Source organism: Salmo salar, chromosome 12 (genome assembly GCF_965601325.2).
Source record: "Salmo salar chromosome 12, fSalSal1, whole genome shotgun sequence".
Lineage (NCBI taxonomy): Eukaryota > Metazoa > Chordata > Actinopteri > Salmoniformes > Salmonidae > Salmo > Salmo salar.
The window spans coordinates 15,495,464-15,522,602 of record NC_138302.1 but is presented as its reverse complement, the minus strand read 5'-3'; the positions used below and the strand labels follow the sequence as shown (position 1 = coordinate 15,522,602).

At 43.4% G+C, this 27,139-nt stretch overlaps 1 protein-coding gene across 2 annotated transcripts; it reads left to right on the top strand.

Annotated features, from left to right (window-relative positions):
- LOC123725421 (uncharacterized) lies at positions 1-27,004 on the top strand. Of its 2 annotated transcripts, none has more exons than XM_045690793.2 (6): positions 1-505; positions 1,521-1,751; positions 12,575-12,658; positions 23,172-23,243; positions 24,893-24,994; positions 25,759-27,004. In XM_045690793.2, exons 1-6 carry the CDS (start codon positions 466-468, stop codon positions 26,037-26,039), a joined length of 810 nt encoding a protein of 269 aa, XP_045546749.1. In that variant the 5' UTR covers positions 1-465; the 3' UTR covers positions 26,040-27,004. The 2 variants fall into 2 exon arrangements, with proteins under 2 accessions (XP_045546749.1, XP_045546748.1); XM_045690792.2 differs by having other exon boundaries at positions 1,434-1,751.
- Positions 27,005-27,139: the final 135 nt, after the last annotated feature.

Here is a 27,139-nt window from a genome sequence, read left to right as displayed (position 1 = left end):
GTAGCTGACAGAGAAGCTGTTGTGGACCTGTGCTAGCTGGTAGTTTAGTAAAATAACTTAAACAGTGTAGTAACTGTGATAGTAAAGTAACGTTAACAGTATAGTAACGGTGATAGTAAAGTAATTTTAACAGTATAGTAACTGTGGTTGTAAAGTAACTTTAACAGTATAGTAACTGTGAGAGTAAAGTAACTTTAACAGTATAGTAACAGTGGTAGTAAAGTAACGTTAACAGTATAGTAACTGTGGTTGTAAAGTAACATTAACAGTATAGTAACAGTGGTAGTAAAGTAACGTTAACAGTATAGTAACTGTGGTAGTAAAGTAACTTTAACAGTATAGAAACAGTGATAGTAAAGTAACTACCAGTATAGTAACTGTCATAGTAAAGTAACTTTAACAGTATAGTAACTGTGATAGTAAAAGAACTTTAACAATATAGTAACTAAGGAGTAATTGTCCAGAATGAAGATACTCCATATTGTCTCATGCTGTCTCCTCTCAGGTGAGTTCTGTCTGTCTGTCTGTCTGTCTGTCTGTCTGTCTGTCTGTCTGTCTGTCTGTCTGTCTGTCTGTCTGTCTGTCTGTCTGTCTGTCTGTCTGTCTGTCTGTCTGTCTGTCTGTCTGTCTGTCTGTCTGTCTGTCTGTCTGTCTGTCTGTCTGTCTGTCTGTATCAGTTTCCATAATACTGTCTGGATCATATAGTACAAGGAATAAGATACAGTACCAGTCAAAAGTTTGGACACACCTACTCATTCCAGGATTTTCTTTGTTTTTCTGTTTTCTACATTGTAGAATAATAGTGAAGACAACAAAACTGTGAAATAACACATATGGAATCATGTAGTAACAAAAAAGGTATTAAATAAATCAAAATCTATTTTATATTTGAGAATCTTCAAAGTAGCCACCCTTTGCCTTGATGACAGCTTTGCAAAAAGTAAGATTTGAGCAGGGTTAAAGTAAGATTTGAGTAGGGTTAAAGTACGATTTGAGCAGGGTTAAAGTTAGATTTGAGCTAGGTTAAAGTACGATTTGAGCAGGGTTAAAGTTAGATTTGAGCAGGGTTAAAGTTAGATTTGAGCAGGGTTAAACTAGGATTTATGCAGAGTTAAAGTAAAATTTGAGCAGGGTTAAAGTTAGATTTGAGCAGGGTTAAAGTTAGATTTGAGCAGGGTTAAACTAGGATTTATGCAGAGTTAAAGTAAAATTTGAGCAGAGTTAAAGTTAGATTTGAGCAGGGTTAAAGTTAGATTTGAGCAGGGTTAAAGTAAAATTTGAGCAGGGTTAAAGTTAGATTTGAGCAGGGTTAACGGTAGATTTGAGCAGGGTTAAAGTTAGATTTGAGCAGGGTTAATGTTAGATTTGAGCAGGGTTAAAGTTTATCTCACAGGTCATCAGTTGTGACTGTACTGTGTGTTTCTGTTTGACAGCTCTGTGTGTTGTGGAGTCAGATGTCACTAATGTGGAGGAGGTGGTGGGAGGACAAGTCACTGTGGGCTGCTCATTCACATTTGCAGGAAACAACAACAAATACTTCTGCAAGGGGACATGTTCTGGTGAAGACATTCTGGTTGAAACAAATGGGAGTAAGAATGTAACTCAAGAAAGATACAATATAGAAGACAGGGGAGGTTTATTCTATGTGACCATCAAGAACCTGAGGAAGTCAGACTCAGGGACCTACTGGTGTGGAGTGGAGCGAACTATAAAGGACACATTCCAAGAGGTGCATCTCACAGTTACAGATGGTAAGTGAATACTCCATATACATTGGTATCTACTAATTAACTTTCTGACTTATTTCCTGACATGAAGTTGTTTCAGTCTTGGTGTTTATCTGTACTTTCTATCGACTCACAGCTCCTCCCACTTCTACACCATCACCACTCACCTCCAGACCCATGTCTCCACAACCCTCCCAAACCTCTCTACAACATCCCCATACACCTCCACAACCCTCCTAAACCTCTCTACAACATCCCCAAACACCTCCACAACCCTCCCAAACCTCTCTACAACATCCCCATACACCTCCACAACCCTCCCAAACCTCTCTACAACATCCCCATACACCTCCACAACCCTCCCAAACCTCTCTACAACATCACCATACACCTCCACAACCCTCCCAAACCTAACAACATCCTCTAACCTCTCCACAAAGTTTCTGGCATCTGGAGACGTCAGTGGTCGTCTATCAAGAGCAGGTATAATGAATCTCTCATCTTAGACATTACAACTAATATGTTGTGATATGATGAATCTCTCATCTCAGACATTACAACTAATATGTTGTGATATGATGAATCTCTCATCTCAGACATTACAACTAATATGTTGTGATATGATGAATCTCTCATCTCAGACATTACAACTAATATGTTGTGATATGATGAATCTCTCATCTCAGACATTACAACTAATATGTTGTGATATGATGAATCTCTCATCTCAGACATTACAACTAATATGTTGTGATATGATGAATCTCTCATCTCAGACGTTACTACTAATATGTTGTGGTATGATGAATCTCTCATCTCAGACATTACAACTAATATGTTGTGATATGATGAATCTCTCATCTCAGACATTACAACTAATATGTTGTGATATGAATCTCTCATCTCAGACATTACAACTAATATGTTGTGATATGATGAATCTCTCATCTCAGACGTTACTACTAATATGTTGTGATATGATGAATCTCTCATCTCAGACATTACTACTAATATGTTGTGATATGATGATATATACAGTACTCTGTAAAGTCTCTCCTCCTGTCTGTGGTCAGGTCTGATGGTATCTATGATATATACAGTACATTTACATTACATTTACGTCATTTAGCAGACGCTCTTATCCAGAGCGACTTACAAATTGGTGCATTCACCTTATGATATCCAGTGGAACAACCACTTTACAATAGTACATCTATATCTTTTTTGGGGGGGGGGGGGGTTAGAAGGATTACTATATCCTATCCCAGGTATTCCTTAAAGAGGTGGGGTTTCAGGTGTCTCCGGAAGGTGGTGATTGACTCCGCTGTCCTGCCGTCATGAGGGAGCTTGTTCCACCATTGGGGTGCCAGAGCAGCGAACAGTTTTGACTGGGCTGAGCGGGAAATGTGCTTCCGCAGAGGTAGGGGGGCTTAGTAGGCCGAGGTGGATGAACGCAGTGCCCTTGTTTGGGTGTAGGGACTCATCAGAGCCTGAAGGTACGGAGGTGCCGTTCCCCTCACAGCTAGCGGAGAACGACAGGGTGTTGTCCAGGGTCAAGCCAAGGCTCTTAGCACTCTGGGAGGAGGACACAATGGAGTTGTCAACCGTGATGGCGAGATCATGGAACGGACAGTCCTTCCCCGGGAGGAAGAGCAGCTCCGTCTTGCCGAGGTTCAACTTAAGGTGGTGATCCGTAATCCACACTGATATGTCTGCCAGACATGCAGAGATGCGATTCGCCACCTGGTTATCAGAAGGGGGAAAGGAGAAGATTAATTGTGTGTCGTCTGCGTAGCAATGATAGGAGAGACCATGTGAGGATATGACAGAGCCAAGTGACTTGGTGTATAGCGAGAATAGGAGAGGGCCTAGAACTGAGCCCTGGGGGACACCAGTGGTGAGAGCACGTGGTGCGGATACGGATTCTCGCCACGCCACCTGGTAGGAGCGACCTGTCAGGTAGGACGCAATCCAAGAGTGAGCCGCGCCGGAGATGCCCAACTCGGAGAGGGTGGAGAGGAGGATCTGATGGTTCACAGTATCAAAGGCAGCAGATAGGTCTAGAAGGATGAGAGCAGAGGAGAGAGAGTTAGATTTAGCAGTGCGGAGAGTCTCCGTGACACAGAGAAGAGCAGTCTCAGTTGAATGACCAGTCTTGAAACCTGACTGATTTGGATCAAGAAGGTCATTCTGAGAGAGATAGCAAGAGAGCTGGCCAAGGACGGCACGCTCAAGAGTTTTGCAGAGAAAAGAAAGAAGGGATACTGGTCTGTAGTTGTTGACATCGGAGGGATCGAGTGTAGGTTTTTTGACAAGGGGTGCAACTCTCGCTCTCTTGAAGACGGAAGGGACGTAGCCAGCGGTCAAGGATGAGTCGATGAGTGAGGTGAGGTAAGGGAGAACGTCTCCGGAAATGGTCTGGAGAAGAGAGGAGGAGACAGGTTGTTGGGTGGCCGGCCGTCACAAGTCGCAAGATTTAATCTGGAGAGAGAGGGGAGAAAGAGGTCAAAGCATAGGGTAGGGCAATGTGAGCAGGACCAGCGGTGTCGTTTGACTTAACATAGGAGGATCGGATGTCGTCAACCTTCTTTTCAAAATGGTTGACGAAGTCATCCGCAGAGAGGGAGGAGGGGGGAGGGGGAGGAGGATTCAGGAGGGAGGAGAAGGTGGCAAGGAGCTTCCTAGGGTTAGAGGCAGATGCTTGGAATTTAGAATGGTAGAAAGTGGCTTTAGCAGCAGAAACAGAGGAAGAAAATGAGGAGGGAGTGAAAAGATGCCAGGTCCGCAGGGAGGCTAGTTTTCCTCCATTTCCACTCGGCTGCCCGGAGCCCTGTTCTATGAGCTCGCAATGAGTCGTCAAGCCACGGAGCAGGAGGGGAGGACCGAGCCGGCCGGGAGGATAGGGGTCATAGAGAGTCAAAGGATGCAGAAAGGGAGGAGAGGAGGGTTGGAGGCAGAATCAGGAGATTGGTTGGAGAAGGATTGAGCAGAGGGAAGAGATGATAGGATGGAAGAGGAGAGAGTAGCAGGAGAGAGAGAGCGAAGGTTGCGACGGCGCAATACCATCTGAGTAGGGGCAGAGTGAGTAGTGTTGGAGGAAAGCGAGAGGGAAAAGGATACAAGGTAGTGGTCGGAGACTTGGAGGGGAGTTGCAGTGAGATTAGTAGAAGAACAGCATCTAGTAAAGATGAGGTCAAGCATATTGCCTGCCTTGTGAGTAGGGGGGCACGGTGAGAGGGTGAGGTCAAAAGAGGAGAGGAGTGGAAAGAAGGAGGCAGAGAGGAATGAGTCGAAGGTAGACGTGGGGAGGTTAAAGTCACCCAGAACTGTGAGAGGTGAGCCATCCTCAGGAAAGGAACTTATCAAGGCGTCAAGCTCATTGATGAACTCTCCAAGGGAACCTGGAGGGCGATAAATGTTAAGGATGTTAAGCTTGAATGGGCTAGTGACTGTGACAGCATGGAATTCAAAGGAGGAGATAGACAGAAGTCTCTCCTCCTGTCTGTGGTCAGGTCTGATGGTGTGGACCAGTGCTGGTCTGGTAGTCATGGTGACAGTGTTAGGACTGGTCCTGCTCCTGTTCTACAGACAGAGGAGAGGAACCAGGAGAACACCACCACTACCACCAGTCTCCTCCAACACACAACCTGACCCTACTGGAGAGGTGAGACATATCAGGGTGTGTGTGTGTGTGTGTGAGTCCATAACAACCTGTAGTGTATAGGTGATAGACAGGGAGGTGGTAAACTAAACATCTAAGGGTTGAGTGTGTGAGTCTACAGAATCCTCTAGTGGGTTTCTACTGTAGTCTGTTATCATTCCTCAATCTGTCAACATGAAGAACCTGCTGCAAACAGCACTTGTTCATTAGACAGCTCAGTTTCAACAGATAATGAATTCTCAGACTCATAGGCTGCGTTAACACAGGCAGTCCAATTCTGATCTTAATGATTGGTCTTTTGACCAATCAGATTAGATATTTAGCCAATAATTGGGCGACCTGTGTAAATGCAGCCATATTAACAGTGTAGTTCTTCATTGACATGCTTTGGTTTTAACCTTGACTCATATTGGCTGAGGGCCCTGCATTCTTTTCCGACAAAGTTAATTCTCCTAACCTGCTATTTTGTTAGTACTAACCTGCCACATTAATTCTCCTAACCTGCCCCATTAACTGCTCCTGATTGGCTCAGTGGTCTAATGAACTGCATCTCAGTGCTAGAGGCGTCACTACAGACCCTGCTTCGATTGCAGGCTGTATCACAACCGTCCGTGATTGGGAGTCCCATGAGGCGGAGCAAAATTCACCCAGCGTCGTCCGGGTTAGGGTTTGTGTAAGGGGTGCATGTTGGTGGCAGGGAAGTCAGGCACAGGAGAACGAACTTGGCAGAAACGGAGTTGTTTAATAAATGCTGACAAAACTCCAAAACAACCAAAATGTACAAAATAACAAGTGGGTACAAAACCCGTTGCACACCAACACTAAATAGCACATCACATACAAACAAAACAATCTCCAACAAGGACATGAGGGGAAACAGAGGGTTAAATACACAACATGTAATTGATGGGATTGGAACCAGGTGTGAAGGAAGAAAAGACAAAACCAATGGAAAATGAAAAATGGATCAGTGATGGCTAGAAGGTCGGTGACGTCGACCGCCGAACACCGCCCGAACAAGAAGAGGGACCGACTTCGGCGGAAGTCGTGACAGTTTGGCAGTTTTTTTTTACTGACTTGCCTGGTTAAATAAAAATGTATGTTAATTATCCTAACCTGCCACAATAATTATCCTAACCTCCAACTCTAATTATCCTAACCTGCCTATGCTGGCACAGACACACTCCACGAATGCAGTTACCCATACTTGATTCCACACTGTGACATCTATGCTAACGCCAGCTTCTCCAAATATGAAATAAATTCAAGCTATTCTACTGTGGACTTCCCAAAGATGATAAAAATCGAAGCTATTCTACTGCAGATGGCCCAACTTCTCTCATTCTGTAACGTGGGTCGTACAAAGGGGACCAAGGCGCAGCGTGTAGAGTGCTCATCTTCTTTTTATTGACGTAACGTGAACACTTAAACCAAAATAACAAAACGACGAAACAGTTCCGTAAGGCAAAACAGGCTATACAGGAAACAACCACCCACAAAACACAAGTGAAACAACATCAAATAAATATGGCCTCCAATTAGAGACGACAACCAGCTGCCTCTAATTGGAGGTCATGCCAAAAAAACAACATAGAAATAGAAAAACTAGATTTAACCATAGAAATAGAAAACATAGACCAAAAATCAAAAACACCAAAACACACAAAACAAACACCCCCTGCCACGCCCTGACCATACTATAATGACAAATAACCCCTTTTACTGGTCAGGACGTGACACATCCTTTCCAATGTGGATCTACCCAAAGATTCTAGAGTCTCCTCAAGCCCTCTAACAGCCAGTGGAACCCAGGATGATTCCATCTATTCTACAGCCCAGCTACCCAAAGATACAGTAGAATCTACAAGATACCCTGCTGTACAGCTCTCTAAAGACACTCCAGAAGATGCCCCCTACTCTACAGCCCAGCTACCCAAAATTATGTGGTACTATATAATCTATACAAGGGATGCATCCCAAATGACACCCTATTACCTATCCCTCATATGGACCCTGGTCAAAGGCAGTGCTCTATAGGGAACAAGGTCCCATTTGGGATGAAGGGAAGCTCCCTGTAGAGAGATGAAGGGTTGTCACCACAGAGCCGCCATCTTGAAATGACATGAAAAAAACTATCCCTTTCATGTTTCAAATCCTCCTTGACATATTGTATTAAAACAGCTCATGTGGTTTTACTGTATATAATGTATGTAAAATATGAACATCTGGCTTTAAAATCACTTTTATCTCCAGATTTTTTGAAAGTCAACCAACACTATTGTAAATATTTGTGTTTTGTCATATCATCTTGGCTTCATTTTGGCTGTTCTAATGATTAGGACAGTAATACCATAATAGTCAGTTGTATCTTTGCGATTTACATATTGTAACGGCCGTCGTTCAAATGAGACCAAGGTGCAGCGGAGGATGTGTTCATCTTCAGGAATTTATTAAAGAAAGAACACGTTAGACAAAAACCGACAGCCAAACAGTCCTGTCAGGTGCAAACACTAAACAGAAACAATTACCCACAAAACCCAGAGGAAAAACATGCTCCTTATGTGTGACTCCCAATCAGCAACGAGCTTCAGCTGTGCCTGATTGGGAGCCACACACGGCCCAAAACAAAGAAATACAAAAACATAGAGAAAGGAACATAGAACGCCCACCCAATGTAACACCCTGGCCTAACCAAAATAAAGAACAAAAAACCCCTCTCTATGGCCAGGGCATTACACATATCTATTGTATATGTAAATAAACTGTGCATTTCAAAGCATTTCATTAAAACTCATCAAAATGTTTAAAACATTGTTAATGTGTAGTGTGTTTATGTCAGTGTGTTTGTAGTGAAGGTACTATAACAGGAGTATTGTAGGGTGTAATAGAGGTCCAGGATATTGTTGAGCCTGTGTTTTAATCCTAACCCTGTCTATTAGAGGTCCAGGATAATGTTGAGCCTGTATTTTAATCCTAACCCTGTCTAATAGAAGTCTAGGATAATGTTGAGCCTGTGTTTTAATCCTAACCCTGTCTAATAGAGGTCTAGGATATTGTTGAGCCTGTGTTTTAATCCTAACCCTGTCTATTAGAGGTCTAGGATATTGTTGCATCTGTGTTTTAATCCTAATCCTGTCTAATAGAGGTTTAGGATAATGTTGAGCCTGTGTTTTAATCCTAACCCTGTCTAATAAAGGTCCAGGATAATGTTGAGCCTGTATTTTAATCCTAACCCTGTCTAATAGAAGTCTAGGATAATGTTGAGCCTGTGTTTTAATCCTAACCCTGTCTAATAGAGGTTTAGGATAATGTTGAGCCTGTGTTTTAATCCAAACCCTGTCTAATAGAGGTTTAGGATAATATTGAGCCTGTGTTTTAATCCTAACCCTGTCTAATAGAGGTCCATGATATTGTTGAGCCTGTGTTTTAATCCAAATGTTTAAAACATTGTTAATGTGTAGTGTGTTTATGTCAGTGTGTTTGTAGTGAAGGTACTATAACAGGAGTACTGTAGGGTGTAATAGAGGTCCAGGATATTGTTGAGCCTGTGTTTTAATCCTAACCCTGTCTATTAGAGGTCCAGGATAATGTTGAGCCTGTATTTTAATCCTAACCCTGTCTAACAGAAGTCTAGGATAATGTTGAGCCTGTGTTTTAATCCTAACCCTGTCTAATAGAGGTCTAGGATATTGTTGAGCCTGTGTTTTAATCCTAACCCTGTCTAATAGAGGTTTAGGATAATGTTGAGCCTGTGTTTTAATCCAAACCCTGTCTAATAGAGGTTTAGGATAATATTGAGCCTGTGTTTTAATCCTAACCCTGTCTAATAGAGGTCCATGATATTGTTGAGCCTGTGTTTTAATCCAAACCCTGTCTAATATAGGTTTAGGATAATGTTGAGCCTGTGTTTTAAACCAAACCTTGTCTAATAGAGGTCTAGGATATTGTTGAGCATGTGCTTTAATTCTAACCCTGTCTAATAGAGGTTTAGGATAATGTTGAGCCTGTGTTTTAATCCTAACCCTGTCTATTAGAGGTCTAGGATATTGTTGAGCCCTGTGTTTTAATCCTAACCCTGTCTATTAGAGGTCTAGGATATTGTTGCGCCTGTGTTTTAATCCTAATCCTGTCTAATAGAGGTTTAGGATAATGTTGAGCCTGTGTTTTAATCCTAACCCTGTCTAATAAAGGTCCAGGATAATGTTGAGCCTGTGTTTTAATCCTAATATTGTTGAGCCTGTGTTGTAATCCTAACCCTGTCTAATAGAGGTTTAGGATAATGTTGAGCCTGTGTTTTAATCCTAACCCTGTCTAATAAAGGTCCAGGATAATGTTGAGCCTGTGTTTTAATCCTAACCCTGTCTAATAGAGGTCTAGGATAATGTTGAGCCTGTGTTTTAATCCTAACCCTATCTAATAGAGATCTAGGATATTGTTGAGCCTGTGTTTTAATCCTAACCCTGTCTAATAGAGGTCTAGGATAATGTTGAGCCTGTGTTTTAATCCAAACTCTGTCTAATAGAGGTCTAGGACAATGTTGAGCCTGTGTTTTAATCCTAACCCTGTCTGATAGAGGTCTAGGATATTGTTTAGCCTGTGTTTCAATCCTAACCCTGTCTAGTAGAGGTTTAGGATAATGTTGAGCCTGTGTTTTAATCCTAACCCTGTCTAGTAGAGGTCTAGGATATTGTTGAGCCTATGTTTTAATCCTAACCCTGTCTAATAGAGGTTGAGTATATTGTTGAGCCTGTGTTTTAATCCTAACCCTGTCTAATAGAGGTCTAGGATATTGTTGAGCCTGTGTGAGTCTGTTTATCAAACAGGTGAGGGGTTTTTCTCGTAACAGAGAACTGTGCTGGTTTTTCTTCATTCTGGAGAGCTGAGGTCATTCATTCTGGAGAGCTGAGGTCATACATTCTGGAGAGCTGAGGTCATTCATTCTGGAGAGCTGAGGTCATACATTCTGGAGAGCTGAGGTCATTCATTCTGGAGAGCTGATGTCATGCATTCTGGAGAGCTGAGGTCATGCATTCTGGAGAGCTGAGGTCATACATTCTGGAGAGCTGAGGTCATACATTCTGGAGAGCTGAGGTCATACAGTCTGGAGAGCTGAGGTCATGCATTCTGGAGAGCTGAGGTCATACATTCTGGAGAGCTGAGGTCATACATTCTGGAGAGCTGAGGTCATACAGTCTGGAGAGCTGAGGTCATGCATTCTGGAGAGCTGAGGTCATACATTCTGGAGAGCTGAGGTCATTCATTCTGGAGAGCTGAGGTCATTCATTCTGGAGAGCTGACGTCATGCATTCTGGAGAGCTGAGGTCATACATTCTGGAGAGCTGAGGTCATGCATTCTGGAGAGCTGAGGTCATTCATTCTGGAGAGCTGACGTCATGCATTCTGGAGAGCTGAGGTCATTCATTCTGGAGAGCTGAGGTCATACATTCTGGAGAGCTGAGGTCATGCATTCTGGAGAGCTGAGGTCATACATTCTGGAGAGCTGAGGTCATACATTCTGGAGAGCTGAGGTCATACAGTCTGGAGAGCTGAGGTCATGAATGCTGGAGAAAGACACCCATATCTTCACCACACACCCCACCCCTTCTTCTTGTCTCAACATTTTAATGATACTCACGACACATTATCTTCACACATTTGAGGTGCTTTTCACTGACAGCCACAACTCAATAATCAACGAGGCCTATTGCCACACGTACTGCCCAAACTGCTGGCTTCCCAAATAGGCTATTATTTTAAAAGTAGCTAATGATCCTCTGTGGCTAAGTCAAGCTCTCCGGTAAAGTATCTTGAATGATTTTATTTAGACAGGAGTAATTAAATCATTTTGGCAAAACATACATTTACTTTAGGGGAAGCCAGCATCTAATCAGTGCACTGTGCATCCGCCAACTTTGCTTCCTAATTCACAAGTGGTTGAAACCGGAGATCAGTATATAATGACAAGATGCTCATGTCTCCGCCCTAACAATGGGAGTTGTTGTCCCAATGGCGGAAATGCAGGCGACAAGGTTACATATTCTGTCCATAGAAACGCATTGGTCTTATTTTGGATAGATTCTGAAGAGAGTGAACACTCCCGCTTCGCCTCTTCCTCTCTAATGAAACTCTCTCACCAGAGGCAGCATGCTAGTGAGTGAAAAAGTGCCCCCCTATCTTACAAAATGTAACGCATGTATCTGAATCTGTCTGGCCAGAAATAGTATGACAAGCCAAATTCTGTTGGTCCAGACAGCATCAGATACATGGTCTACACATACTGAGACAGAGGGGAGCTGTTTCACACGCTAGGATGCATTATCTGAGATTGATGCGTCTTTCTATCGGTGAACGTCTCGGTCAAATAAATGATCAATATTTCAATATTGAGGGCGGACCAAGCCCCTAGGGCCCCCCAGTAATGCCGGCCCTGGATATGAGTGAGAGGGGAGAGAGGGAGAGAGGGAGAGAGGTAGGAGGAACTAGTTAGAGGCAGAGAGAGAGACAATGAGAATGTGAGAGAGAGGCAGAGACAATGAGAATGTGTGTGTGTGAGAGAGAGAGAGAGAGAGAGAGAGAGAGAGAGAGAGAGAGAGAGAGAGAGAGAGAGGTGAGTTGGGGAAGTAGTGCTCATCATTGTAGTGAAGGGTTAAAATGTATTAATAGTGTTGTTATTAATTTGCTCACGTGCCATTGTACTTATGCTCACTGTATAGCTGAATATTGAGGCCTCTGTTTGTATCTAGCTCTCTGCCAAAACCCACAGCCCCTCGTCTGTGAGAAAAGGTGAGAAAAGGGACTGTGGATGATAGCGAGACACAGAGAGACAGCATCTGTTTTTCTCTGAAACAAGGGCAGATTTTCATATTGCTGAGACAGGTTCTCAGAAATCTTGTGTTAAGAAAAACTTGTTATTTTAGATGCACATGCAGGTTTTGACATAGGTATATAAGAACATGTCTTTCTATTGTTCGGGGCAGAACTCAGGAGAGACATAAGTATGTATGTGTTTCATGATGTTGTATTTACAGAGGAATTTCATTTCACCATTTTGTTTCTCTTGACATTTTCTCTATATCACACTGTGGCTATTACACACATCACTTCCTGTTCAGCTTCCCTGTTCTAACAATACAGTCTTATATCAGTCTTACACAGAAGAAAACATAATTTCTATTTTTCTTTTCAGCTCCGCCTATTCAGCCTGACATCACTAGGACCAGTCCCCGCACCTCTGTCATAGTCAGCAGGACAACGGTAGTCATAACAACAGGTAACCTCTAAACCAGTGTTACTCATTACTGGTCTTGGGGACCCCAAGGGGTGCACATTTCATATTTTTACCCTAGCACTACACACCTGATTCCACTAATCAACTCATCATCAAACCTTTGATTAGTGGAATCAGGTGTGTAATAATGAGGCTAAAGCTAAATGATCCTCAGGACCAGGATAAAGATACACTGCTGTAGATACAGAGTGAAACAGTACATCTGCATTCTAAGCTGTCCAGCATCCAGATATCAGGGTATACAGTACATTCTAAAGTATTCAGACCCCTTGACTTATCCACATTGTGTTACGTTACAGCCTTATTCTAAAATGGGACCGACCGGCTCGACTCTGACTTATGTAGCAAAATTTGAAATTGTGTTTTTTACATTGGATAAAAGTAAAGAATCAGAGCTAGAAAATTGTATATCATACACTACACTATCATACACTACAGCTGAGGAACAATGGTAAAGTAAATCTGCTTTGAAAGTTGATAAACTTTTGAGAAAATGTCCTTTGAATGTTTTGGTACCAGCTGGAGAGCTCTTCTTTGTCTACACCCATTCAACATCGTTCACACCCTCTTAAGCTTTAGCCCCACCCATCTCTTTAAGGGTTGATCCTAGCGTTCTGTCCTAACAACAGCAGTCAAGCACTCAAGCTAACTGGCTAACGTTGGCTAGCTTGCTAGCTACCTCCAGACACAAATGAGAGAACATGTCATAAAACACTTCGATAGCAGGAGGGGTGAAGTCAGGCGCAGGAGACTGAGGTCCGTGAAACACACGTTTAATAGTATTGGAAAAATACCGCAACAAGGCAGGGTGCACAATAATCAGGTAGGAGAACAGCTCCAAAATACCCAAGGACGGGACGCAGCCCAGCAACCCTAATGCCTAAAACAAGCAGCGTCAAAATGGAAAATACAAAGAACCCCTATGTGCCCAAAAAGGCATGACACAAAAACAATCCCGCAAAAATTAGCTAGCTAACATTACCCTACCACTAGCATAGCAAATGGCTCTATGATACAAATAATATTACTACACTGATCATACACATAATGTTAGCTAGCGAGCCAGCCAGCTAATGTTAGCTAGCTAGCCAACAGTACACTTTAACTTCAAATTAAAAAAACTGCCAAAATTAGAAACGTGGAATATCTGAAAATGTGGCTAGCTAGACTATCTTACCCGTATACTTGGATGGACGCTTCTCCCTCTCTCACTGATGCCATAGTTGCCCTTAGTTTGAAGATGTAATCTGGAGACAGGTGTTTCTCCATTTCTTTAGCTGTCGTACTCTAATTCCACTTATTTCAGAACTCGGTGGAAAGTGTTGAGAAACACTTAGGCAGTTCTACTATGCAATATATATATATATATATATATAAAAAAGCAGCATTAGACAGGATTACCTACACGTACTGACCAGCTCAAGTAAACAGAAGCATGCTACATGGCAGACCAATCCAAACTCATCTCTCGGCATATCCAGCCCACTCATTATCTCAGCCAATCCTGGCTAGTGGGAAGGTTGTTGCTTTTTTCTTTGGATAAACCAACTAGGCTCATGATTTAAACATTTTATTCGTATTTACAGATGGCATACAAGTTTCTTATTAAGGCACATGAAAGTTCACCTGTTCCAGAAGGTATTACATTTGATAAAAAAAACAAGTTTATGTTCAGATGGCTTTCCTGATTAAGTAGTGACGCGTGACATACGCCTAGTTTCCTGAAACGAGTCACAAATGGATTAAATAGTTTTTTCTTCATCCTCATAATGACAAAGCAAAAACAGCTTTTTAGACATGTTTGAAAATGTATTAAAAATAAAAACCAAAATATTCCATTTACATAAGTATTCAGATGCTTTGCTATGAGACTCGAAATTGAGCTCAGGTGCTTCCTGTTTCAAATCAATTCAAAATCAAATCAAATTATATTTGTCACACACATGGTTAGGAGATGTTAATGCGAGTGTAGCGAAGTGCTTGTGCTTCTAGTTCCGCAGTGCAGTAATATCTAACAATAATATCTAACACTAATCTAACAATTCCCCAAAAACTACCTAATACACACAAATCTTAAGGGATGAATGAGAAAATGTACATGTAAGTATATTGATGAGCGATGGCGAAGGTGCAATAGATGGTATAAAATACAGTATATACATGTGATGTGAGTAATGTAAGATATGTAAATATTAAAGTGGCATTATTTAGAGTGCATTGTATAAAGTGACTAGTGATACATTTATTAAAGTGGCCAGTGATTGGGTCTCAATGTAGGCAGCAGCCTCTCTGAGTTAGTGATTGCTGTTTTGCAGTCTGATGGCCTTGAGATCGAAGCTGTTTTTCAGTCTCTCGGTCCCAGCTTTGATGCACCAGTACTGACCTCGCCTTCCGGTGTGAACAGGCAGTGGCTCGGGTGGTTGATGTCCTTGATGATCTTTTTGGCATTTCTGTGACATCGGGTGCTATAGGTGTCCTGGAGGGAAGGTAGTATGCCCCCGGTGATGCGTTGTGCAAACCGCACCACCCTCTGGAGAGCCTTGTGGTTGTGGGCGGAGAACTTTACAACTTCTCCACTGCTGTCCTTTCAATGTAGATAGGGGGGTGCCCCCTCTGCTGTTTCCTGAAGTCCACGATCATCTCCTTTGTTTTGTTGACTTTGAGTGAGAGGTTATTTTCCTGGCACCACACTCCGAGTGCCCTCACCTCTTCCCTGTAGGCTGTCTCGTCGTTGTTGGTCAGAAAGTCCAGGACCCAATTGCACCGGGCGGGGTTGAGACCCTGGGCCTCCAGCTTTGATGATGAGCTTGGAGGGTACTATGGTGTTGAATGCTGAGCTGTAGTCAATGAACAGCATTCTACATAGGTATTCATTTTGTCCAGATGGGATAGGGCAGTGTGCAGTGTGATGGCGATTGCATCGTCTGTGGACCTGTTGGGGCGGTATGCAAACTGAAGTGGGTCGGTGGCCGGTAAGGTGGAGGTGATATGATCCTTGACTAGTCTCTCAAAGCACTTCATGATAACAGAAGTGAGTGCTATGGGGCGGTAGTCATTTAGTTCAGTTATCTTTGCCTTTTTGGGGACAGGAACAATGATAGCCATTTTGAAACATATGGGGACAACAGACTGGGACAGGGAGCGATTGAACATGTCTGTAAACAAACCAGCCAGCTGGTCTGCGCATGCTTTGAGGACGCAGTTAGGGATTCCATCTGGGCCAGCAGCCTTGGTTGCTGGGTTAACACGTTTAAATGTTTTACTCACGTCAGCCAAGGGAGAAGGAGAGGGGGGGCGCAGTACTTGTTAATGGGCCACGACAGTGGCACTGTTTTATCCTCAAAGTGGGCAAAGAAGGTGTTTAGTTTGTCTGGAAGCATGACGTCTGTGTCAGTGACGTGGCTGGATTTTTGTGTTGTTGTCCTTGATTTCCTGTAGACCCTGCCACATATGTCTCGTGTCTGAGCCGTTGAATTGCGACTCCACCTTGTCCCTGTACTGGCATTTCGCTTGTTTTATTGCCTTGCGGCAGGAATAACTACACTGTTTAAATTCAGACATATTCCCAGACCTCTTTCCATGGTTAAATGCGGTTGATCACGTTTTCAGTTTTGCGCGAATGCCGCCATCCATCCACGGTTTCTGGTTAGGGTAGGATTTAATAGTCACAGTGGGCACAATATCTCCAATGCACTTCTTTATAAACGCACTCACCGAATCAGCGGATAGGTCAAGGCTCTGAGGCTGACCGGAACATATTCCAGTCCGCGTGATCAAAACAATCTTGAAGCGTGGCTTCCAATTGGTCGGACCAGCGTTGAATGGTTATCGTCAATGGTACATCCTGTTTGAGTTTCTGCCTACAAGACGGAAGGAGCAAGATGGCGTCGTCGTCGGATTTGCCGAAGGGAGGGCGGGGGAGGGCTTTGTATGCATCGCGCAAGTTAGAGTAGCAGTGTTCGAGGGTATTGCATATGCGCGTAGCGCAATCAATATGCTGGTAGAATTTAGGTAGACTTGTTTTCAAATTTGCTTTGTTAAGCTACAATAAATGCAACATCAGGACGTATGGTTTCCAGTTTGCATATAGTCCAGTGAAGTTCCTTGATGGCCATCTTGGTGTCTGCTTGAGGGGGAATGTACAAAGCTGTGATTATAACTGCCGAGAATCCTCTTGGTAGGTAAAATGGCCGGCACTTGATTGTAAGAAATTCTAGATCGGGTGAGCAGAAGGACTTGAGTTCCTGTATGTTGTTATGATTACACCATGAGTCGTTTCCATTGATCATCCTTGAGATGTTTCTACAACTTGATTGGAGTCCACCTGTGATAAATTGATTGGACAGGATTTGGAAAGGCACACACCTCTAAACACCTGTAGAGTAAACACTGGTCTAAACAACTCTAAACACCTGTAGAGTAAACACTGATCTAAACACCTGTAGAGTAAACACTGATCTAAACACCTGTAGAGTAAACACTGGTCTAAACACCTGTAGAGTAAACACTGGTCTAAACAACTCTAAACACCTGTAGAGTAAACACTGATCTAAACACCTCTAAACACCTGTAGAGTAAACACCTGTAGAGTAAACACTGGTCTAAACACCTGTAGAGTAAACACTGATCTAAACACCTGTAGAGTAAACACTGATCTAAACAACTCTAAACACCTGTAGAGTAAACACTGATCTAAACACCTCTAAACACCTGTAGAGTAAACACTGGTCTAAACACCTGTAGAGTAAACACTGATCTAAACACCTGTAGAGTAAACACTGATCTAAACAACTCTAAACACCTGTAGAGTAAACACTGATCTAAACACCTCTAAACACCTGTAGAGTAAACACCTGTAGAGTAAACACTGGTCTAAACACCTATAGAGTAAACACTGATCTAAACACCTGTAGAGTAAACACTGATCTAAACAACTCTAAACACCTGTAGAGTAAACACTGGTCTAAACACCTGTAGAGTAAACACTGATCTAAACACCTGTAAACACTGATCTAAACACCTGTAGAGTAAACACTGATCTAAACACCTGTAGAGAAAACACTGATCTAAGCACCTCTAAACACCTGTAGAGTAAACACTGATCGAAACACCTGTAAACACCTGTAGAGTAAACACTGATCTAAACAACTCTAAACACCTGTAGAGTAAATACTGATCTAAACACCTGTAGAGTAAACACTGATCTAAACACCTGTAGAGTAAATACTGATCTAAACACCTGTAGAGTAAACACTGATCTAAACACCTGTAGAGTAAACACTGGTCTAAACACCTGTAGAGTAAATACTGATCTAAACACCTGTAGAGTAAACACTGATCTAAGCACCTCTAAACACCTGTAGAGTAAACACTGATCTAAACACCTCTAAACACCTGTAGAGTAAACACTGATCTAAACACCTGTAAAGTAAACACTGATCTAAACAACTCTAAACACCTGTAGAGTAAACACTGGTCTAAACACCTGTAGAGTAAACACAGGTCTAAACACCTGTAGAGTAAACACAGGTCTAAACACCTCTCAATTGGATAAAGTACATCTTGGTAATTATTTTCATTGTCTCTAATTAAACTGTCTGGGGCAGACACTCGAAAATTGCTTCTGCCGCTTGTAAAACAAACAAACAAACAAATGAATGTCTGTGTTACCGCCGAGCTCTCAAATACCGTGCCAGTCTCTCACTCTATGAACTGTCACTGCATTCCGGATTCCTTGGGACATCCTTATCCTGAACCCTAAACCCTAAACTAACACTAAACTTAACCAATTTACATTTATACTTGATAGAGGTATGGACATCCCAAGGATTCTGAATAGCAAGGACCCTCTGGGAAAGTCTATGAACTGAACTGCTCTATTCGACTGAAGGGACATCCCAAGGTTCCCGAATAACACCTATGAACAACTCTTATTGGTTGTCTGATGTGGAACTGGTAACAACACAGTCTGATTGGCTAACAACATTTAGATATGTATACAGCGAGATAAGATAACATACCACGCCATGAGGTGTTGAGGGAAAGACAGATTACTGTATCTATAGATTGGGCATCATCTTTTCTAGGCCATTAGCGATAACAGGAAATACACAAGACGTAGGTTACACTATAGTTCAAGGTGGCTACGTTGGAATGTCTGCTTGCACGGGAAAAATTGTACCTTTCTAACATTTATGGTTGAGATTTAATTAATATAAATATAAACTATGCACATTATGACTTTCAATAACACGCAATGCAGACGTCACGCAGACGTTATTAAGGCGTTGGTATCATGTCATGTTAGTCATTCATGTAACGCAGACGTTATTAAGGCGTTGGTATCATGGTAGTCAGACACGTAACGCAGATGTCACGCAGACGTTATTAAGGCGTTGGTATCATGTCATGTTAGTCAGACACGTAACGCAGACGTCACGCAGACGTTATTAAGGCGTTGGTATCATGGTAGTCAGACACGTAACGCAGACGTCACGCAGACGTTATTAAGGCGTTGGTATCATGTCATGTTAGTCATTCATGTAACGCAGACGTTATTAAGGCGTTGGTATCATGGTAGTCAGACACGTAACGCAGATGTCACGCAGACGTTATTAAGGCGTTGGTATCATGTCATGTTAGTCAGACACGTAACGCAGACGTCACGCAGACGTTATTAAGGCGTTGGTATCATGGTAGTCAGACACGTAACGCAGACGTCACGCAGACGTTATTAAGGCGTTGGTATCATGTCATGTTAGTCAGACACGTAACACAGACGTCACGCAGACGTTATTAAGGCGTTGGTATCATGGTAGTCAGACACGTAACGCAGACGTCACGCAGACGTTATTAAGGCGTTGGTATCATGTTAGTCAGACACGTAACGCAGACGTCACGCAGACGTTATTAAGGCGTTGGTATCATGGTAGTCAGACACGTAACGCAGACGTCACGCAGACGTTATTAAGGCGTTGGTATCATGGTAGTCAGACACGTAACGCAGATGTCACGCAGACGTTATTAAGGCGTTGGTATCATGGTAGTCAGACACGTAACGCAGACGTCACGCAGACGTTATTAAGGCGTTGGTATCATGGTAGTCAGACACGTAACGCAGACGTCACGCAGACGTTATTAAGGCGTTGGTATCATGTCATGTTAGTCAGACACGTAACACAGACGTCACGCAGACGTTATTAAGGCGTTGGTATCATGTCATGTCAGGTTGTACGGTTGCCTAGGCTTAAATATGTCCTATATCACCCCCCATAACTGTCCCGAGTGGCCATCAGGGTCTTGCAGTGCCTGCCTCCAGTGCTCTGGTGGAGTGTGTCTTCAGCCATGGTGGCATCACACTGCGGACTCATCGTGCACAAATGACTGACAGACTTTTATCGAATTTGGTCTTTTGCAAATGCAATGCTTCATAGGGCCCTGGGATAAGAGAAATAATTTAACTGTTTATGCATTAATTACACACGCACACACACACACACACACACACACACACACACACACACACACACACACACACACACACACACACACACACACACACACACACACACACACACACACACACACACACACACACACACACACACACACACACACACACACGTAGTTTCCATGTTCAGGTTTTATCTCCCATCTTTGGGATCTGTATTTTTTTCTCAAACATTCAGGCCAGTGTTCAAATTGTAGGCCTCAGTTCAGTAGCAGTTGTTTTGATGTACCTTTTAATAAATGATTGTAACTTTATGGCAGGATTGTTTTAGGTGTCTAGAGTATATCTGGAGAGAGAGAGAGAGAGAGAGAGAGAGCACTACAATATTTAGTTTTTTGTATTGATGTGTCTTTCTCATGGCTACCCATGTATTTCCATGGAAATATAAAGTTTATTTGGAAAGCAATGAATATATATATTTAAAAGCATTCATAATTTGCATACATTTTATATACTGACTATTACTCTTGTTAAAAATATGAAATGGTATTAAATTTGGTGAAGAGCACAGTATGACTTGTTTAGGACTTGAGACTTGTCGGTCTTGACTTGGGACTTACTTACTGACTTACTTACTGACTTTATTGTCCCCATGGGGAAATTTTGTTGCAGTGTCATGTACACATTTAAAGTGGTGTTTAAATACAAAACAAAATTGCCAATACAACTTTCATAACAGTTACATACCAATGAAAAATAAATAATAATAATTATAAGAAATAAAGAAATAAAACATTTTAAAAAAGACTAGCCTGCTGGCCTTACTGAGTCGATAGGAACATTAGCCCAAGCTATTTAGGAAGGATGTCACTCCTGGCACAAATGATTGTCTGGTTCTGTTTTTCCTGCTGAGGGGTGCCCTATACCTGCGCCCAGAGGGGAGTCGTTCACAGTCCAGGTACTTGGGTCTAAAATGTGGCTTGGGTCTAAAATGAGCCTTGCGGAGGGCCCTGACCTTAAAGATCTCATCCAGGCCTGTCTGTTGGACTCCCAGTACCTTGGGGAGGGCCCTGACCTTAAAGATCTCATCCAGGCCTGTCTGTTGGACTCCCAGTACCTTGGGGAGGGCCCTGACCTTAAAGATCTCATCCAGGCCTGTCTGTTGGACTCCCAGTACCTTGGGGAGGGCCCTGACCTTAAAGATCTCATCCAGGCCTGTCTGTTGGACTCCCAGTACCTTGGGGAGGGCCCTGACCTTAAAGATCTCATCCAGGCCTGTCTGTTGGACTCCCAGTACCTTGGGGAGGGCCCTGACCTTAAAGATCTCATCCAGGCCTGTCTGTTGGACTCCCAGTACCTTGGGGAGAGCCCTGACCTTAAAGATCTCATCCAGGCCTGACTGTTTGACTCCAAGTACCTTGCTTGCTGTGGTGATAATCCTTCTCAGCATATTTCTCTGGCTGACAGTGGCATTGCCAAACCAACAAACAATACAGAAAGTTAAAATACTCTCAATAAAAGATTTGTAAAACAGAGTCAATATAGTACAGTCTACATTAAAGGATCCCAGCTTTTTGAGAAAGTACAGTCTCTCTTGACTCTTTTTGTGGATCAGGTCTGTACATTTACTCCACTGAAGCTTACTGTCCAAGAGGACACCCTGATATTTGTATTCCTCTACAATCTCTATGTTCTGACCTCTGATAGATGTTGCAGAGGTAGGTGTTGTACGCTTCCTGAAGTCTATGCACATCTCTTTGGTCTTGTTGGTATTGAGGACCAAGTGTGATTCCTCACCCCACTCTACAAAGTCATCTAGGACCGGGCCATGATGTTCCTCGTCATCATGCAACAGGCTGATCAAGGCAGTGTCATCAGCGAACTTAACGAGGTGTCTGTCAGGATGGGAACTAGTACAACTACTAGTGTACAAGATGTACAGGAGTGGGGACAAAACACATCCCTGAGGAGAGCCTGTATTGGTGGTGGAGTGGGGACAAAACACATCCCTGAGGAGAGCCTGTGTTGGTGGTGGAGTGGGGACAAAACACATCCCTGAGGAGAGCCTGTGTTGGTATTGCGTATATCCGACACGTGGGGACCTATTTTCACTCGCTGTGAGCGTTGGCTCAGGAAGCCCAACAGCCACAAAACCAGCCCCCCATCTAAGGAGAAGTCCCGAATGAGTCTCTGTGCCAGAATGTAAGGCTGGATTGTGTTGAAGGCAGAAGAAAAGTCAGCAGACAGAACCCTGACATGGGATTTGGCACCCTCTAGATGTCTATAGACCATGTTAAGGAGGGTAAGAATGGCATCATCAACTCCTCTGCTAGGCTGATAGGCAAACTGAAATGGGTCGAGAACCTTTTGGGTGACACTGAGAATATGACTTTTCACAATTTTCTCAAGGCATTTCATTACTAAGGATGTCAAGGCAACAGGGCTGTAGTCATTCAGCAGGGATTAGATGCTTTAGGAATTTGTATAATTATTGAGTTTATCCACAATACTGGCACGTGTTGCTGGTTGAGCGAGGATTGGAAAAATGTCTGTTAAAACACCAGCCAGTTGTTCAGTGCTTTAACACATGTCCACTTGTTTTGTCTGGGCCTGGGCTTTTGTATGTGTTACATCCCCTGAACAAGTTTAAAACATCAGACTGTTAAGCAACAACTCTCTCAAACATCTGTAATGATGCTTCCATTTGTCTTTGACTTGACTTGGGACTTGTCTGTCTTGACTTGAGACTTACTTGTGAAACAATGACTTGGTCCCACCTCTACTAATTGTAATGCTGTCCCGGGGCTCTGTGGGGTCTGTTTGTGTTTGTGAACAGAGCCCCAGGACCAGCTTGCTAAGGGGACTCTTCTCCTGGTTCATCTCTCTGTAGGGGATGGCTTTGTTATGGAAGGTTTGGGAATCACTTCCTTTTAGGTGGTTGTAGAATTGAACTGCTCTTTTCAGGATTTTGATAATGAGAGGGTATCGGCCTAATTCCACTCTGCTCCTCTCTCGCTCTCTCTCTCTCTCTCTCTCATGATTCAGAGAAAGCGGTGAGCAGAAAATCATTAACAACAGCAACCCCAACTGAAGCAATGACACCCGATTCAGCCGCTGGTGAGAAACCTGTGTGTGTGTGTGTTACTAGTGTGTTAGTGTGTGTACTCCAGGTGTGCTTGTGTATATCAGGGCAGGTCTGGGGATGGTGGTGTGTGTGTTACTAGTGTGTTAGTGTGTGTTCTCCAGGTGTGCTGGTGTATATCAGGGCAGGTCTGGGGATGGTGGTGTGTGTGTTACTAGTGTGTTACTGTGTGTTCTCCAGGTGTGCTGGTGTATATCTGGGCAGGTCTGGGGATGGTGGTGTGTGTGTTACTAGTGTGTTACTGTGTGTTCTCCAGGTGTGCTGGTGTATATCGGGACAGGTCTGGGGATGGTGGTGTGTGTGTTACTAGTGTGTTAGTGTGTGTTCTCCAGGTGTGCTGGTGTATATCGGGACAGGTCTGGGGATGGTGGTGTGTGTGTTACTAGTGTGTTAGTGTGTGTTCTCCAGGTGTGCTGGTGTATATCAGGACAGGTCTGGGGATGGTGGTGTGTGTGTTACTAGTGTGTTACTGTGTGTTCTCCAGGTGTGCTGGTGTATATCAGGGCAGGTCTGGGGATGGTGGTGTGTGTGTTACTAGTGTGTTACTGTGTGTTCTCCAGGTGTGCTGGTGTATATCAGGGCAGGTCTGGGGATGGTGGTGTGTGTGTTACTAGTGTGTTACTGTGTGTTCTCCAGGTGTGCTGGTGTATATCGGGACAGGTCTGGGGATGGTGGTGTGTGTGTTACTAGTGTGTTAGTGTGTGTACTCCAGGTGTGCTGGTGTATATCGGGACAGGTCTGGGGATGGTGGTGTGTGTGTTACTAGTGTGTTACTGTGTGTTCTCCAGGTGTGCTGGTGTATATCAGGGCAGGTCTGGGGATGGTGGTGTGTGTGTTACTAGTGTGTTAGTGTGTGTTCTCCAGGTGTGCTGGTGTATATCAGGGCAGGTCTGGGGATGGTGGTGTGTGTGTTACTAGTGTGTTACTGTGTGTTCTCCAGGTGTGCTGGTGTATATCAGGACAGGTCTGGGGATGGTGGTGTGTGTGTTACTAGTGTGTTGCTGTGTGTTCTCCAGGTGTGCTGGTGTATATCAGGGCAGGTCTGGGGATGGTGGTGTGTGTGTTACTAGTGTGTTACTGTGTGTTCTCCAGGTGTGCTGGTGTATATCAGGGCAGGTCTGGGGATGGTGGTGTGTGTGTTACTAGTGTGTTACTGTGTGTTCTCCAGGTGTGCTGGTGTATATCAGGGCAGGTCTGGGGATGGTGGTGTGAGTGTTACTAGTGTGTTACTGTGTGTTCTCCAGGTGTGCTGGTGTATATCAGGGCAGGTCTGGGGATGGTGGTGTGTGTGTTACTAGTGTGTTACTGTGTGTTCTCCAGGTGTGCTGGTGTATATCAGGACAGGTCTGGGGATGGTGGTGTGTGTGTTACTAGTGTGTTACTGTGTGTTCTCCAGGTGTGCTGGTGTATATCAGGGCAGGTCTGGGGATGGTGGTGTGTGTGTTACTAGTGTGTTACTGTGTGTTCTCCAGGTGTGCTGGTGTATATCAGGGCAGGTCTGGGGATGGTGGTGTGTGTGTTACTAGTGTGTTACTGTGTGTTCTCCAGGTGTGCTGGTGTATATCAGGGCAGGTCTGGGGATGGTGGTGTGTGTGTTACTAGTGTGTTACTGTGTGTTCTCCAGGTGTGCTGGTGTATATCGGGACAGGTCTGGGGATGGTGGTGTGTGTGTTGGTCCTCGTTCTCCTCATATTCATCAGACAAAGGAACAGAACAAAGATAAATGGTGAGACACACACATGTTGTTTTACTATCCTTGTGGGGACCAAACAATTGATTCCCATTCAAAATCCTATCTAACCCTAAACCTTTAACCTAACATCTAACCCTAACCCTAAACCTAACCCTTAACCTGTCATCTAACCCTAAACCTAACCCTTAACCTAACATCTAACCCTAAACCTAACATCTAACCCTAAACCTAACCCTAACCCTTAACCTAACATCTAACCCTAAACCTAACCCTTAACCTAACATCTAACCCTAAACCTAACATCTAACCCTAAACCTAACCCTTAACCTAATGCCTAACCTTAAACCTAACCCCAAACCCTAATTGTAACACTAACCCTAATTCTTACCCTAACCATAAACCAAATCCTAAACTTAACCTAACCATAACCTTACCCCAAACCCCTAACCCAAATGTTGACCCTAATTCAAACCCTAACCCTAAACTTAACCCCTTAGCCTAATATAGCCTTTTTCCTTGTGGGGACCCGTGACATGTCCCCACTTGTCTGAATCTTCCATGTTTACTATCCTTGTGAGGACATCTGGTCCCCACAAGGATGGTAAAACCACACACACACACACACACACACACACACACACACACACACACACACACACACACACACACACACACACACACACACACACACACACACACACACACACACACACACACACACACACACACACACACACACACACTCACACACACACACAGATTACATATATATAACATGTCGTCTTAACAATCCTCAGAATCTGCTAACTCCAAAAGGACTGCCTTCCAACCCATATACTCCACACCAACCAATCAGAACATAGATACAGCCTGTGACATCACCACATCAACCATTTCTTGTCCAGATGACATCTACTCCAACATTGGTCCGTCTGCAGAGGTTCCAGACACTGTGAGCTATGCTACTGTCAACTTCCACAGAGATCCAGCCTGTCTCCACTATTCTACTGTCAACTTCCCCAGAGATCCAGCCTGTCTCCACTATGATACTGTCAACTTCACCAGAGATCCAGCCTGACTCCACTATGCTACTGTCAACTTCCAGAGTTCCATCCTGTCTCCACTATGCTACTGTCAACTTCCCCAGAGATCCAGCCTGTCTCCACTATGCTACTGTCAACTTCACCAGAGATCCAGCCTGACTCCACTATGCTACTGTCAACTTCCCCAGAGATCCAGCCTGTCTCCACTATGCTACTGTCAACTTCACCAGAGATCCAGCCTGACTCCACTATGCTACCGTCAACTTCCCCAGAGATCCAGCCTGACTCCACTATGCTACTGTCAACTTCCCCAGAGATCCAGCCTGACTCCACTATGCTACTGTCACATTCCCAGAGATCCAGCCTGTCTCCACTATGATACTGTCAACTTCCCCAGAGATCCATCCTGTCTCCACTATACTACTGTCAACGTCCCCAGAGAAACAGCCTGTCTCCACAATGCTACTGTCAACTTCCCCAGAGATCCAGCCTGTCTCCACTATGCTACTGTCAACTTCCCCAGAGATCCAGCCTGTCTCCACTATTCTACTGTCAACTTCCCCAGAGATCCAGCCTATCTTCACTATGCTACTGTCAACTTCCCCAGAGATCCAGCATGAATTCATGTTTTCATGTCATTTATTCATTCATTTGTGTTTTTAATTAATTCATTTATTTGATCAATCATTTGTTAATTAGTTCATTCATTCTTTTATTGTTTTGTTTCTTCGTTAATTCATGTTTTTATTCTTATTTTTGTATAATTATTTTGATAATTCGTTCTTCAGTTTGTTCATTCGTTCTTTAGTTTGTTTGTCGGTCCGTCGGTACGTCCGTTCATTCATTCATTCTCTCATTGTTTCTACTGTGAATGTAAAATGTCTTGAACAAAAAGAGACAGTTTGTAGCTTTTAGAAACCTTTGATTATTCAGTGTTTCTTACTCCACTTGATGGGAAATTAGCCTATTTGTATTTATCAATAAAGCACCAATATATTTCTATGTGTTTGATACGTTCCATTCTAGCCATTACTATAAGTAGTCCTCCCCTCACCAGCCTCCACTGCTGCTGTCAGTAAACTCAGTACCTGTCTCATCAGCATGTACCACTGTCACTAGACACACAGAGATGAGA

Bases quoted from the DNA above. Each gene is read 5' to 3' on its own strand.
- LOC123725421 (XM_045690792.2), top strand. From the start codon at position 466: ATGAAGATACTCCATATTGTCTCATGCTGTCTCCTCTCAG. The intron at 23,244-24,892 runs GTGAGAAACCTG...TGTGTTCTCCAG, and splicing joins GACACCCGATTCAGCCGCTG to GTGTGCTGGTGTATATCGGG. The intron at 24,995-25,758 runs GTGAGACACACA...AACAATCCTCAG, and splicing joins GAACAGAACAAAGATAAATG to AATCTGCTAACTCCAAAAGG.